The sequence below is a fragment of the Aquila chrysaetos genome, chromosome 24 (assembly GCF_900496995.4).
Source record: "Aquila chrysaetos chrysaetos chromosome 24, bAquChr1.4, whole genome shotgun sequence".
NCBI classification, from domain to species: Eukaryota; Metazoa; Chordata; class Aves; order Accipitriformes; family Accipitridae; genus Aquila; species Aquila chrysaetos.
Window position 1 is genome coordinate 4,079,790 of NC_044027.1, and position 14,439 is coordinate 4,094,228.

Here is a 14,439-nt window from a genome sequence, read left to right on the forward strand (position 1 = left end):
TTCTCTGCCCTTCTCCCGGCACCAAGGCTCCGCAGAAAGCCGCAGGTTTCTACACCGTGGCCCTTTGCCGTATCCTACTGCACGGATGATGTGTCCCCAGAGACCAGGGATGCGTTTTGGGTGGAAAAATGTGGGATTTATCCACAAAATCATTTCCTGCACCATCTCAGAGCTGTGCAATGAACCGGTCATTTACCACAGATGCCCATATAAGTTGGAGCGTCTCCCGCAGCAGGTGGGATTGGGTGAGCCCCGGGTGGGATGGGGTGAGCCCCACGGCGCTGAGCAGGGCTGCTCTCACCTTCCAGGTGGCCGTGTTCCTCCGGAAATAGGCAAACATCCGCGTGAACCAGTTATAGATTTCGTTCAACGTTAGCTGCCTGTCGGGGGTCTCCAGGATGGCCTGGGAAACCAGAGAGGGGACAAGAGCATCACTCGTGACGCCCTGGTGAGGTTCAACGTCCGTCCCATGGCGAGGCACGAGACGCAGAAATGGGGGTTCAGCAGGCACGGGAGCCCCCCCAGGACCGAGAAAGTGGGGGAGAGTGCGGCTTTGCCCGAGGTGCCCGGCAAGCAGGTCTCAGGGTGCAGAGCTGAACCCCGCGGGCGCAGGGAGCCACTCACCTGCCGGATGAGCGAGGCGTACGTGAAGGGCGGCCGGACGTCTGCGTTTTTGTAAAACTCGTGATTCTGTGCAAGTTCTGGAGGGGGGACAAGAAATAGGGGGGCGGGGGGTGAAGGGACCCACTTTGGGACCCAGGGACCGCGTGATGGGAGGGTGCTGAGCCCCATCCTGGAACTCACCTGAAGATATTGGGGTGCAGAACTTCTCCGAGTTTCTCCTGCGGATGGGCCCCACGTTGTGTAAAGTGGAAGAGCTGATGACAGAGGGGCCCTGCCGCAGGGGGGTGATGGGCGCCGTGGCGGAGGTGGGGGGATGAGGTAAGCCGTCGGGGAACGTGTCCGAAGTGCTCTTGGAGAGGGTGGCACTGGAGACCAGGTTCAGCTGCACGGACAGGCGGAAGGGAGGACGGGCGGTTGGGCACCGGTGTGGGGACGGCAGGGGCTGGGAGAGCCCCCGGCACACCGGCGGCTCGGCGGGGCTGAGCCGGCTCGTGCCGCAAAGCGGGCGGCGAAGGGTTTGCGGGGAGGGGGGGAGACTTGCTGGGCTTGGCAGGGATGGGATGCAACCATGGGATGGGATGCAACTGCAGGATAGGACGCAACCATGGGATGGGGATGCAACTGCGGGAGAGGATGCACCCACAGAACGGGATGCAACCACAGGACGGGATGCGTCCACTACATGCCCGAGCTGGTGGAGCAGCACAACACGCTGACGCAGGCTGCGTTTCACTCCCACCTGATGCCTTGCACCGGCACAAGGGACCAGGCTACGTGTGCCGGAGCAGAGTCAGGGCATGCCCATCCTGCCCAGCTGGGCTGCGGTGCCCATGCGCAGGGCAGGGAGGGGATGGCAGCCAGCGGCAAGGGGAAAGGGGAGGAGAGGGGGCGGCCGCAGGGACGTCCAAGGGCAGGAGGGGGACGCACGCTTACAGGTTGGCTGAAAGGCTTTGGCTCTGAAGGTCTCATGTGAAGATGGGCCATCATTGCTTGGAGACGCTCGCTCTCCTTTGCCAGCTGTGGGAGGCAAGAAGCAGAAGGGAGACGGTCGGGCAGTGCCGGCAGTCACCGCGGAGGTGCCCTGGGCCCGGAGGAGGTGCCCACCAAGCCCCCAGCCCTGGTTCTGGGCAGGCAGCATCCTCCAGCATCCCCGCAGGAGCCACCTCCTCCGTGATGCTGAGCCCTCCCAAGAGCCCCATCAGGGCTGTGGCTCTGCGGGGGGCTGCAGCACCCATCGTGGGGGGCACGAGGGCCGCCGCCGCTCCGGCTCCGTGTGCGCAGTCAGATGAAAAAAATCTCTGGTGAAACGGAGTCACTTCCCATGCCTTCAGGCTGCCATCCACCAGCACGGCTCCATCCTGGCCACACACCGCAGCCCTCGCTCTCCCTCCCGGGCGCTCTTGTCCCCGTGCCCCGGCGCCTGCCGTCCCCATCCCCTTCGCCCTCCCCCAGCCTCTGCTGTCTCCCGCTCACCAGCAGCTCCCTGTCCATCTACCCGTCCCTCTGTCCGTCCATCCATCCGCCCGGATGTGCAACATCGCTTTAATTGTGCACTCCCGCCTGTTTACTCCCCAGAGTGCGGAGAAGGGTGAAATATTCACTGTGGCACCAGGAGAGATTTTGAACCCGGCGGAGGCGATGGGATCTGACACCCGCTCTCTTCCCGTCACCTTCCCTTTCCACCACGACCCCTCAAGCTTGGGGCTCGGCCACATCCCCGCATGCTGCCGGCTCCCCGCTAGCCAAGCCCCCTCCCTGGGCAAGCGCCGGAGCTGGGAGTCGGGCGAGGAAGGAGTTAAAGGCAGGAGCCGGAGCAGAGTTTGCTGCAAGTTTGGAGCAGCTCGGATGCTTTTGCGCTGTCGTGGTGCTCATTAGAGCTGACAGGTCTCCCCTCGTGATGCAGACGCTCTCCACCGGCACAGCGGGAGCTCCGCGCTGAAAACTTTATAATTGGTAGCTCCGGTGGCAGGTTCTCCTCTCTGCACACGCAGCCCTTCAGCTTTTTTTTCCCCTTCCTTTCCCTCCCCTCTTTAAGCCCCAGTAATTGCTTTCAACCTCTCGCTTTAGCGAGGGCTGGGGAGCAGGATGTGATCGCATGGCTTCGCCCAGGCGGCTTGGCAGCCTCCCCCCCACCCGGGAAGGTTTTGCTGTGTCCCCCCCACCCCACAGCCCCCATTATAGTAACTCCGGGCAGAGGGTCTCCCAAGGCTGCCGCACAGCGTGGCCCGCTGCCCCCCGGGGCTGGCGTCCCCTGCGATGATACCCACGGCCACGCACAGCGATGGGCACAAACCGCTTCGAGCTCCTGCCAGCCCCTGGCCGAGCAGCCGGGCACCCAGGCACCGTCACGCCACGGGGGTCTCGGTGAGCAACCCTCTGACAGAGACCCCCGCCCCGTCCCGCTTCCCTCCTCAACTGCTTTCAAGTCCCAAGATGAAAACCCTCCATTTCCTCCTATTTTCCCCACTCCCTTCTCTATTAACCGAATTATGCACAACACATCGGGGAGTCGGAGACACTGGGAAAGGCACTATTTCAAGAACTAGCTTTCCAAAAATAGCACCCTGAAGTTGGGCTCCAAAGACCATCCTCAGCCACTGAAATAAGTGGCCTGATTTCCAAAGAGCCCAGCAGCCCCATGGCTCTCACTGCGGCGGCACGGCTGGGCACGACGGCTGGGGCACAGCTCACGTCCCGCCTCTGGGCATGGACCCCACCAGGCGGCACATGCCTTCCAGGTCTGCGGCATCTCCTTGGACACACAGGGACACTCTGGGCAGGAGGGATGGCTTGTCCCTTCCTCCAGCCCCATCATCATTGTGCAGGGATGCTGGTATCGGATGGGGAACCAGTTTGAGGGTTCCCTAGGTCTTGATCTCCACCAGGATGCGGCCCAGGGCCAGCACTCCCATTTGGGAAGGATGCTTAAAACGAGTCCCTGGGGTGGCTGGTTATCTCACTACGGTCCCCAACCTTGCTAACCCCTTCCTGCAGAGAGCAGCCAAGACACAGCATGCAGAGATGGAAAAGAGACGGCTTTTTAAACCCGTGTCCTTTGAGGCTGAGGCAGCACCCACCTGTATTTCCAGCTGCTGTACCACTTGCATCTGGACTCGACACTGGGCCGTGCTTCGGTCATCAAGTGCATGTTCTGTATTGAGGTGTCTGGGGAGGAGAACACCGGGATTTATGCCCGGACATACCCAAAATGCGGCCCCTCTGCTGGGGCCACACCTGGGATCAGCCCCAACCTGAAACCCCCTGTACCTCAGCAATGCCCGGGGATGCCCATGAGGCACTGCCCACTCCGGGGATGCTCCGGCACTGCTGCCCAAAGCGTGATGAGCAGAAGGGAAACTGAGGCATGAAGGAGGGCAAGCAAACTGTGCTGTGCCTCCTCCCCGACCCTGGGCTGGAGGGCAGCCGTGGACAACCAGCCCTGCCCATGGCAGCCCCGTGGTGTTCAGGAGCGGGCACTGGTTGATGGAAAGTCCTTGAGAAGGCTGCTGGCAGGAGGTGTCCAGGAGGACCTGAGGAGCAGGTTTCCAGGACAAAGGCGGCATTATGGAGGTTTACTCACACTCTCTAAGGAAATCCCCAAGGCGGAAGGTGACATTTCCAGGATGCTCCTCATCCTACTGCTTTCGTGCCTTATGTTTATAAGGCACTTTATGTTTATAAAGCACAAGGACCTTTGGTCCTTGCTGCCCTCCCGCCTTCTCGGGGAGGGGAAGGGCTCCCGGCAGAGGCAAGCAGCCAGTGACGGGGACAGCACTTGCTGCAGAGCCACGGACATCCCGGCATCACCTCGTGGGGGTCCTCGCCCCTGGACCCAGCAAAGCGGCAGCGTGGGGACGCACCCAGCCCTGAAGACGCCGCGTGGCCGGGCCACGTCTTTGCTGGGGTGGGTGCAAACCTGGGGGGGGTCCTCACCAGAGGAGTGGGACAGGTCGGAGGGGGGATGCAGGGCAAACTGTACCAGGGCCACCCCAGAAACACCCCAAAAGGTGGCATCTGATGCTGGAAAACACACAGGTGTCCCAGGGCCGTGGGCCAATGCTTTCCAGGACCAAGACTGAGATACTTCTGCTGAGACATCCCAGGAGAAGGTGCCTCAGGAGTATCTACCCTCAGTCCGGATGCAGAAGACGGTGGAATCTCACCCAGCTGTTTGCAAGAGACTTCCAGCCCCAACTTGTAAAAACAAGTTAGGTAACCGGGACCAGCTGCCAAGCCTGTATGTGAGCAAACCCCGCTGGTGTCTCAGCCCCGCTCTGCAGGGCTTCAGCTGGACCAAGCTGCCTGCTCCTCTCCACCCATGGCAGACTGAGGGCACAGCTGTTTCTCCAGGGAAAAAGCTGTCGAGAGCCTAGGCTGTGCTGAGCGGGAATGAAGAGGTCTCCCACCGACCCTCACAGGCTTTCATAAACCACTGCTCAAAAGATGCACTGCCCCTTTCCACCCTAACGCTGAGGCTTTCTGAGCTACTCCATGGAGGCAATGCTCAGAGGAGGCTCGAAGCCGGTGCCCGGACCCAAAACAAAGTCCATGCTACAGCTGGGCTCAGCCTTTGGGAGCGGGAAGTTTTCCATCTGTCTGTCCCACACCCCGACACTCGCTCACATTGGCAGAGAGGGGACAGAAACGCTTCACTAGTGCTGTTGGGGAGGCTGCCCCTCGGGAAGCTTGCTCCTGCAACACTACGTGTGCTTGGGGGGGGTCAGGCAGATGCGACACAGGGCGCAGGGACCCTACAGCCCCGGCCAGCGCAGCAAGGCTCTCCCAGCACCGTGACCCCGCTCCGGCTGTCCCCTGTCAACCCCAGCTCCAGCTGCCAAACCAGAGCTTGCTTATCTGCCCCATGCCATGTACACATGCCCGGAGGGGTGGGAGGAGATGTCTTATCTAGGTTCACCCCCTGAGTCACAGGCAGGGGAAGGAGGATGCAGGAGCCTGACTCATTCATTCAGTGGCCGCCAGGCAATGCTGCCCCAAGCCTTCCCAGGCTGCCTTCGCACCTCCTCATCCTCCTGTGCAAGGCCTCTGCCCAGCTCCTTCCCTGGGAACGAGGAGGCCAGCGCGGTCTGCGGGATGCTCCCACTGGAGCCAGCCCCAAGTGCGTGGCAGCGGACGGGATCAGTTTGTAAAAACCCAAAATCTCGCTGATGGAGAGCGAAGCAAGCGCCGGTGCATCTCGGCCGCTGCGCCAAGCAGACAGCCGGAGAGGCGGGGGGGAAGGAGCAAGCAAACCCGTCAGTTCCTTCTGATGTCTTTGCTAAAAATCCCGGCTACAAAGAGATCTAATTGCAAATGAACTAATTAAGTAAACCTCTGACGAAGCGTGAAAACAATTTGTTTGACCCTGACGCTAGCAGAGGGCTCTTCGACAGCAGAGTTAATCAGTCAGCGCCGGAGCCCACAAGCGGTGTCAGCGGGCTGCCGCGCCGCCATCTGCTTCCTCCTCTCCTCTCGCCCCCCAGGAGGGGAGCTGCAAACTCCCCTCGCCTGCTGCCTGCGCCTGCCCGCTCCTGCCCGCTGCATTGGGTCTCTTCTTCTCTACCAGTAATCCCCGGTGTGTTTTTTTTCTTTTGCATCGGGCCCCCCTGGCTCTGGGCAGACAGACTTTGGGGTGTCTGGACCTATTTCCAGGGTCTCCCCCTCCGCCAGCCCCATGCTGTCCCAGCCTGAGAGCACGGGCTCTCCCCTTCTCCGGGAAAACCTCCCCCAAAAAGGGGAGCACTTACTTGACAAACTGTCCCAAGTCCTCACAGAGGGTTTCGCAGCCGGGCCACTTGCACTCTCCGTGGCCGTAGAGCGGGTGGGAGCCGGGGGTCTCTTCGTGGGAAGAGCTGCAGAAGAGGAAAAGGGATCGTCAGATGGGACAGCTGTGATGCTCCGGCGTTCCCATGCACGGGACCAGCCCTCGGGGACCTACGGGAGACCCCACAGCAATGGCTCCCTGTCCTCTGTGGGCACACGGGCACAGCGAAACAGCAATAGGACTTATTTGTGTGGTGGGCAGAAACGCCCCAACCCTCCCAACCCTGTTGCCAGCCCTGCGGGTGACAGATCCTGGCCCCTTCCACCTCTCCGGGGGTAAAAACACAAAGTGCCAGAGCCCGACCCGGCTCTACCTGTCCCTTCTCGGCGTGTGCATGGTGCTCTGTCCATTGGGCAGAGGGTGATGGGAAATGGGAGGCGAGACCTTGGCGGCCGAAAACGAGGTAGAGTTGGAGGTGTTGGTGGTGAGGTCGAGACCTTCTTGCTTAATGCTGTCCTCGACGGGCTGGGTGGCCGTGACCTCCTTCCAGAGCTGCTGGAGGTCCGAGGGACACACAGCTACGGCGCGGGGAGAAAGCGCCCGCCGTCAGCGGTGAGAAGGAGCAGCACCCACCGGCACCCATGCACCAGGCTGGTTCGGGACCCCACGGGATCCCTCCCTGCCCGGCTGGCGCAGCTCGGCTCCCTGAAGCTCAGGCAGCCCGGCACGGACCGTGCATTGGGAAATCACTACCCGAACCTGGGCACAGCCCTCTGTGCCGGCAGCCGCGGAGAAGAGGCTGCCCGGCCCCATCGGGAAGCCCAAAACAAGCCGCCCGCAGCACCCGGGAACCCCGCAGAGCTGTCCCCGGAGGGAAGGAGACCCCAGCACCCCAGCACTCCTGCGAGAGGAAGCCGGGGGCTCAATCCTGCAACACAACCCAGCTCAAACTCCCCCAAGCTGCTCCGGCTGTTAATGCAATCCGGCCCCAAACTTTCGATGGATGCATTAGGAAAAGCAACGCCGCAGACCCCTCCCCGCAGCCTTCCCTCGCCCGGAGCAGGGAGAAGCTGCAGCCGCAGGGTCCCCCAGCAGTCTCCCCACCCCAGGCAGGGGTCCTTACCTTGGGGCAGGGTCTGCAGGGGCACGGTGCCCTGTCCCGGCGGGAGGCTCACCAGCCCCTGGCGCTGCAGGTTTAACAGGTGCTGCTGCTGGAGCTGCTGCATCTGCAGGAGCTGCTGCTGGAAGGCCAGCTGCTTGTTCCCTAACGGCTGCCGGGAGACAAAAGGGAGAAATCAAAGCACGTTATTTCCAGCCTCGCAGCAGAAGCCTCGCAAGGGAGGCAGGGGCTCGGCGGCGGCGGCGAGGGATGCCCGCGGCGGCGGGACCGTGGCCGTGCGTGCCTCCGTCCTGCTGCTGGGCCTGCTCAGCTTGCGGCTGAGCCGGACGGAGGCTTTGATCTATCGGAAGAGGAGGGGAAGAAAAGGAAAGGGGAAGGGAAAAATAAAGCACTGAAAAGAGAGGGAGCGAGCAGAGCCGGGGGCTTGCTCAGAGCAGAGACCCAGCTCTGCCTGCAACGTGGGCAAACCTGCAAACCCAAACCTGCAAACCCAAGCCGTGGGGTCCCACGCGGGGAGGCTCAGCCACAGGGCGAGCTCCCGCAGGCGCCAAGCATCGCCAAAGGAAAGGGGGCTCCCAGCACCCAAAAGGCATCCTGGATGCACGGCATCCTCCTTTAAGCAGGGAAATGGTCCCTAGTTGCCAAAAAAGGACCATTACGAGCCCCTTCTTGTCTACAGGGGAGCAGGTGCCCAGCGCCAGCACCGGTGCCCCCACCCCAGCCACGAGCATCCCCCAGGTAGGCGACCCTCCCACCCATCCCCAGGAGCCGGCCGCGCTCTGACCGGCACGGCTGGCCCTAAACTAGTTAGGCAGGACAGGTCCCTGGGGAGGCACCAAGAAATCCATGAGAATTAACTGAAGGGGAGAGAATTCAATTAGGGATGGGGACAGGCAGCTGCTAATCTGAGCCGGCCACGAGAGGGGAGCTGCCCCAGGCCTGCCTGGCCTCATTAGCGGGGCAGGCGTCTCCGTAACCCCTTGAACCCCTCTGTTTGCGCAGACGTTATTTGCAGGTTGCGAGGAGCCGGGCTGGCAGGCAGCGCAAGCCGGCTGTGCCGCGCTGACCGGCCCCAGCAGCAGCCCAGCCCTTCCATGGCAGCTCCGTTATCCTGAGCAAGAAAAGTGCCGGGGTCCGTCTCGGCAGAGCGAGCCCCCTCCTCGGCGGAGCACATCGGCCGAGCCCACGCTAAGGCGCTTCCCCCCGATCTTGCTGCACTCGTGAGCGGGGGCACTTTGCAGCCCCATTGCTTGGCCAAAAAAGAAGTATTTTCACGTCCATGTTCTTACTGATGAGTGCAAAAGCTTTTTTCGTATCTTCTGGCTGGGTCTGAGCATCGTGGGGATTCAGGCCCCGGTGCACCGGGGCTCCCATGGACCTGGCACAGCCCCACCTTGCTCTCTCCATGATCCCTGAGGCTGCGCCTCGCTCTCTGCTCAACAAGGAGCAGCAAACAGAATCTCCGTGGCAAATCCAGTACACGGCTTAGTTTGGAATCAGCACGTGTTGCTGTACCTGAAGCAGCACCCCGGGCCTCGCGGGATACAGGTGGTCCCCTGCAGATGCTGCCGATGCTGTGGCTTTGTGAAACGGAAGGCGAGGATGAGCTCCAGGCACTGCCCTGCAAAATCCCTGCAGTCTGCAATGTAAGGCATGACTGTGAGTCCTGTCTAGGGCACAGAGAGAGTTTAAATCTGGTTTCATCAGTCTCAGAGGGATGTGCGGACTCCTCCCTGTCCTGTCCTGTCCACCTCTTGGCCACAGTAGAATTGTCTCCTCAGAGTCAAGTCCAGATCCTCTTTGGCTTTGCCTCAGTCCTGCACCTCTGACGCTTGAAGATAAAGGCACAAATCAAAGAAATTTCCGCTCAGTGAAGAGAAATCCCTGCGCTCACCCTTGCTCCTGAGCAAGATGCTGAGCCAGGAGGGCTTCAGGCCATGGGACTGGACAAGACCACAGCCTGCAGGACAACGATGGAGGAAAAAAAGGCAGGACCAGGCTGTGTGCCCAAGGATCTTAAAAAAGGCAGTGCTGTCCCCCACGGCGTCCCCATCCCCTGCGAGGGAAAGCTCTGCCACCTCGTGCGATGGACACTCATGTCCTTGCCTTGGTTAGAAACGGCAGCTGGGATGGGAAAGGATGGGATGGGATGGGATGGGATGGGATGGGATGGGATGGGATGGGCTTCTCCTCCTCTTCCCGGCTCCACTGCCACCCTCCCCGGGGGCCCCGGGGCAAGCCTGGGCTCCGCGCAAACACAGCCTCATTCACGGCACTTCCAGGCTGCGGAGCAGGAGGAAATTGGGAGCGGATGAAGTCATGAGGATCCCCGGGGGGGGGGGCACGTCGCCTGCGCCTCATATCCCGGCTGGGATCTTCTGACCTGGCCTCACCGGAGCTGTGGCCGGCAGAATCAGACCCCGCTGAGCCCCTGGGGGACCAGGCAGCGCTGACCCATGTGTGGTTCTGGCAAGGATGATGTCTACGTTGAACCTGCACCTTCACGTGCTTCAAATCCACATGCGCATCCTTCCAGCTTCACCAGACCACGAACGCGGGGACCAGCCTCAGGAATACGAGTCCTGGTGCCCGGCAGATGCGCAGATGCCTGGGCTAAGCCAAAACAAGGACCGCTTCTCTCTGGGGAAGCCAATTTGCCAGTCCCTAGAGAGCAACCGCTGCACCGCAGAGCCGACAAACTGCCCGGGCTCAAAACCACTGAGCGCGACGGGTGAAGAGGTGCACCCGTGTGCAGACCCACCCAACAGCACCCACCAGCCCGGGGGCTCCGAGTCAAGAGTTTGCCCTGGAGAAGACGGGGCGGCGAGAGCCTGACTTTCAGCCCCAGCCTTATCAAAAACCTCACTCCCTGGCCATTTCCCCACGAGCTTTGCTCATCTCCTCTCCCTCTGGCAAGCCCCAGCTCGGCAAACGCTGGCCAAGTCCCTCCCAGAGGGGACCTCCCAGCACCCACCGGAGGAGCTTGCTCTGTGTTAAGGCCGGATCCTGCGTTTGGCCCCCACACCCCCCCCCATCCCAATCCCACCTCCCATCCCAGCGCGGGGACTCAGGGTCCGGAGCTTCGCCTGCGCTCAGCGTACATTAGACGCAGATGACTGGGTGCAGCTACCGGGGTAAGAGCCGCCGTCACTTTGATTTATGAGCACATCAGGAGGAGTTTCGGCGTGACACGCGGGACTGACAGGAGCAGTTCATTAAGCTGACACTGAGGTTAGGCAGCCGGCAGCTCCCCCTTGCCGCCCCCCTCCCCTGCCCTGCCAGACTCAGGAGAGGGACAAACACCCCCCGCCCCGGCAGCTTTGGGGGCACACGGAGACCCACTGGTCTCGCCCCCAGGGGATATTGGGGTCTCCGCACCCGGACGCCGCCGGGCTCGGAGAGGCAGAGCGGCTGGAGAAGGAGCGGGACGGCAGACACCGGCTTCGCTGCCTCTTGCCACGAGGGCGAGGGGCTGCCTGGAGCTGTCCCAGCCCTGCGCCGCAGCTCCTCGCTTCCCCCGGGATGCTGCTGGGGGCTCACCCTGACACCCTAATGCAGGAAAATGCTCCGGGCTGGGCTGGGATGTGCTGCAGCTCAGCCCCATCCTGGACCAGCTGCCTCGCTCGGCCCCTTCCTCGTGGCTCCTCGCAGCCCGCGGACACCCCCCACATCCTCTGGGACAGGATGCTGCCGACAGGCGCTTCCGACACGTTTCCATCCTCCGCGGTCCCTCTTTTCCTGCTCTCCCCTTCCCCGCGCCCGCTGGGGGACCTCCAGCTGCGCCGCTCCTCCTGGGGAGATCTGAGCCGCTCCTCCATGAGATGCTGCTACCTGCTCCCGGCACCTTCCCCGGTGCGGCGGCGGCACAAAGCCGTTCCCACCTGCTGATCCCCCTCCGTGCTCACAGGCGAGCCGCCGACTTACAACTACACCAAGGCGAGTCCTTGAAATCAAGCAGAGGGAAAGCAGAAGGCGCTCGGTTTACAAACCTTGCAGTGGGGCCGTAATTAAATACCACCGTGGATTTCCATGAAGGAACCGACGCTGGCCAAGAGCGGCTCTGCGGCGGCATCCCAGACACGCCAGCTATTCCCCGCGCCGTCGGGGGAAGCAACGGCATCACCGTTCCCAGCAGGCAAGCACTGCTGCCGAACGCAGGCTTTATTAATAGCAGCTGCCCAAATTCATGGGGTGAAGCCGACTCCACAAAGCCTGGCTGGGGGTTTTGGGGAGGGGAAACACCACGACATCTACTAGCAGGGACAGCCTCGCTGTTTTTCCTGGCCATGGGGTGGTGATGCTGCCAGGAGCTGGACACGCATGCCTTTAGCAGCATCTAATGCCCCTTCCCCCCTGCTGGCCACTCAGACTTTCTTAGCGGATAAATTTCTCGTCTCCTCTGTACCATTTAATTAAAAGTTAACATGCGCTTTTTAAACCAGGAGCCTGCTAAGCAAGCCCTTTGTTAGAGCTTAATTATATCCCCGTTCGTTGCTGCAATATAACATCGCCACAGCCAAGAGGAAAGTCCTTGAGGAAGCTCAGATTTATGCCTCCCCTGTTCCTGGAGCATGAGCAGCTACTCCAGCTCCTGGAGATGGCTCCGATAAAGCCTGACCCTGCACACGCTGCGTAAATATGCCAACATCCCGCAATGAAAGCCCGGGTCAAAGTCTATTGAAGGCTCGAGTGGGTGCCGGCCCGACCCCGAGCTGCTCAAGCCGCTCTATTTCCCCAGCACCGGCATGTGCTTTGCTGTCGAGTCCCTGCTGCAGCCACCCCAATGCACAGTCTGGGTTTAAATGCTTTCTTCCTCAAAGGAAAGCTGAATTTTGAAGTGCTGAGAATTGATGAGTGTAAATCAGGGGGTTGGATTTTAGGAGGGGTGATCGCAATGAACAGCCCCAGCACCCCGTTCCCCTGCTTGCTACTGATACTTGGCTGGGGTCAGGGACTGAGCAGCTCAGCTCCACGTCCCTCTGCACTGGGAGCCCAAGGAAGGATGCCCGATAGAGAGGGCAGTGATGCCAGACATGTATCAGCACCTGCAATGCAAAATACTCCCCCCACGGTACCCCATGCACTGATCTGGGAAGAGAGAGGGGGAAAAATGTATAAGAAAAAGGAAGGGAGCGGTGCTGTCTGCCCGCTGCCAGTCAGGGTCGATCCCCAGCCTCTGTGCGACCGACACATCCCCAAAACCGAGCGTTGCTGATACAGCCACAACGCCTCAGAGCGCATTACTATGGGAAAGGACAGCAAAACCTGTTGTGTAAAGGGAGTTATACAAGATTGATGCAATCACACCAGCATAAAACACTTCTACACCAGGCAACCGCCTCCCCAGCAAAGGGCCCACCGCTGCCGACCTGGTCACAGCATCCTCTGCCTTGAGCATCTCCCATGGGAAAAACCCTTTGCTGGCATCGCTGCTATTTCACGCATGCTTGCGTTTTGCAGAACTGCCTTTCCAGGCAGGAAAACCCCTGGTTTGGGTTCCCACCTGACCAGCCCTGCCTACCTACTTGCCAGGGTGCTGCCGTGCCAGCTCGATTAGCACTGGGCTGCCCGACGCGAGCTGTGCCAAGACCCTGGCAGGGCCAGCACGTCGGGCAAGGGCTGAGCCGAGCCTCCTCTGCCCCCCCCGCACCGCAAGGAGGATTTGGGGAGCCCTCGCTCTGTGCCGGGGGGGGGGCAGCGACCTGCCCCTCCTGCCGGGGAGGGTCCGGCGACTCTGCCGGAGCTGCCAGCCCACACCCGCTGACTTCACCGCTCCCCACACCCAGCCCAGAGTTTCTAGATGCGCCAACAAGGATGCGGCGCTGAGAACGATGCAGCTTGGTGCACGTGCCAGATCACAGATAGGGAGGAAGAGGAGGAACTCCCAGCACCCGGACCGGCTGCCCCGGCACCCCCCGGGAGCAGGATGCCCCTGTATCCCATCCTCGCTGGCTCCCAGCCGGCTGCCCTGGGTGCTGGGATTCACGCACACCTTGTTTTGTGCTGGTCCCCCTTTTATTTGCTGCCAGATCTGATGGCCCAGAACCCATCTGCATGAGCTCACCTCTTTGGGTTGCTGCTTTCCGGCTTGCTGCTGTGTCAATAGCTGCAGGTGAAGCTGCTCCTGTTGCTTCTTGTAATATTCCTGCAACTGGGAGGGAGGGAGGGACGGGAGGGGAGAGAGCAGCCTGGATTAGCAGCAGGAACACCTTGTTCACATCTCCCTGCCCAGCACTACCCCGTGCCCAGCACCGAGCTTTGCCACAGCCATGCCAGCTCCTGGCACCATGCCGTCAGGGAAGGCTCTTGGCTACAGGTTAAGATAAAAAGCACCCACTGAAGGAGTCATGGCTGCAGAAAAAACCTTGGCCACACGCTCCTAAGGGCTCTGGATCCCTGCAGCAAGTAAAATCCCCAAACACCTCCAATGCCAAACCTGCCATTCATTTTAATGCCAAGGGGTTGCCCTGGCTTTCTGCCACCGGCTGGTCCGGGAGCCTCCGCCTTGCCTGGCCTCCGGGAGGAAGGTCACAACCCCCGGCTCTAATTCCTGTGCATCCTGGGGATTTTGCAGCTGTGCTAGGGGGATTTTTGTTTGATGGGGGAATATGAAACACCAGGAGGTGGGTGAGCCCCTTGAGAGAAGCGGGCCTGGGCACTCTGGCACGTAACACAGTGTTTCAACAGCAGAGAAACCCCTTTTTTGGCGTGGCGGGACCTCAAAACACCCTGGCAAGTGTTGCGAGAGCTGGGGGGCTTTTGGCTGGGAAGGAGCCAGCAGCAGCCACGGTCTGTCCGGCACAACCCCGTGAGCGCCGGGGGCTCAGACGTGCATCCCCCTTCACGGGCACCACGGGAAAGCGCGGGCAACCCGGCTCCTCGCAGCACCCCGGTCAAAACAGAGGGTTTTGCTGGGCCAGTAAAAGAGAGAAAA

The 14,439-nt window shown here is 61.2% G+C and overlaps 1 protein-coding gene across 6 annotated transcripts in view; it reads right to left on the minus strand.

The window, feature by feature from the left end:
* FOXP4 (forkhead box P4) overlaps positions 1-14,439 on the minus strand; it is a 66,876-nt gene that overhangs the window by 10,108 nt on the left and 42,329 nt on the right. For all 6 annotated transcript variants that reach the window (XM_030000214.2, XM_030000213.2, XM_041119871.1 and 3 more), the window contains 9 exons: positions 13,570-13,656; positions 7,509-7,656; positions 6,759-6,963; positions 6,369-6,473; positions 3,702-3,789; positions 1,558-1,641; positions 805-1,006; positions 625-701; positions 302-403 (listed from right to left, as the gene is read on the minus strand). In XM_030000214.2, the coding sequence (XP_029856074.1) occupies positions 302-403; positions 625-701; positions 805-1,006; positions 1,558-1,641; positions 3,702-3,789; positions 6,369-6,473; positions 6,759-6,963; positions 7,509-7,656; positions 13,570-13,656 (1,098 nt within the window). The remainder of the gene's footprint in view (positions 1-301; positions 404-624; positions 702-804; positions 1,007-1,557; positions 1,642-3,701; positions 3,790-6,368; positions 6,474-6,758; positions 6,964-7,508; positions 7,657-13,569; positions 13,657-14,439) is intronic.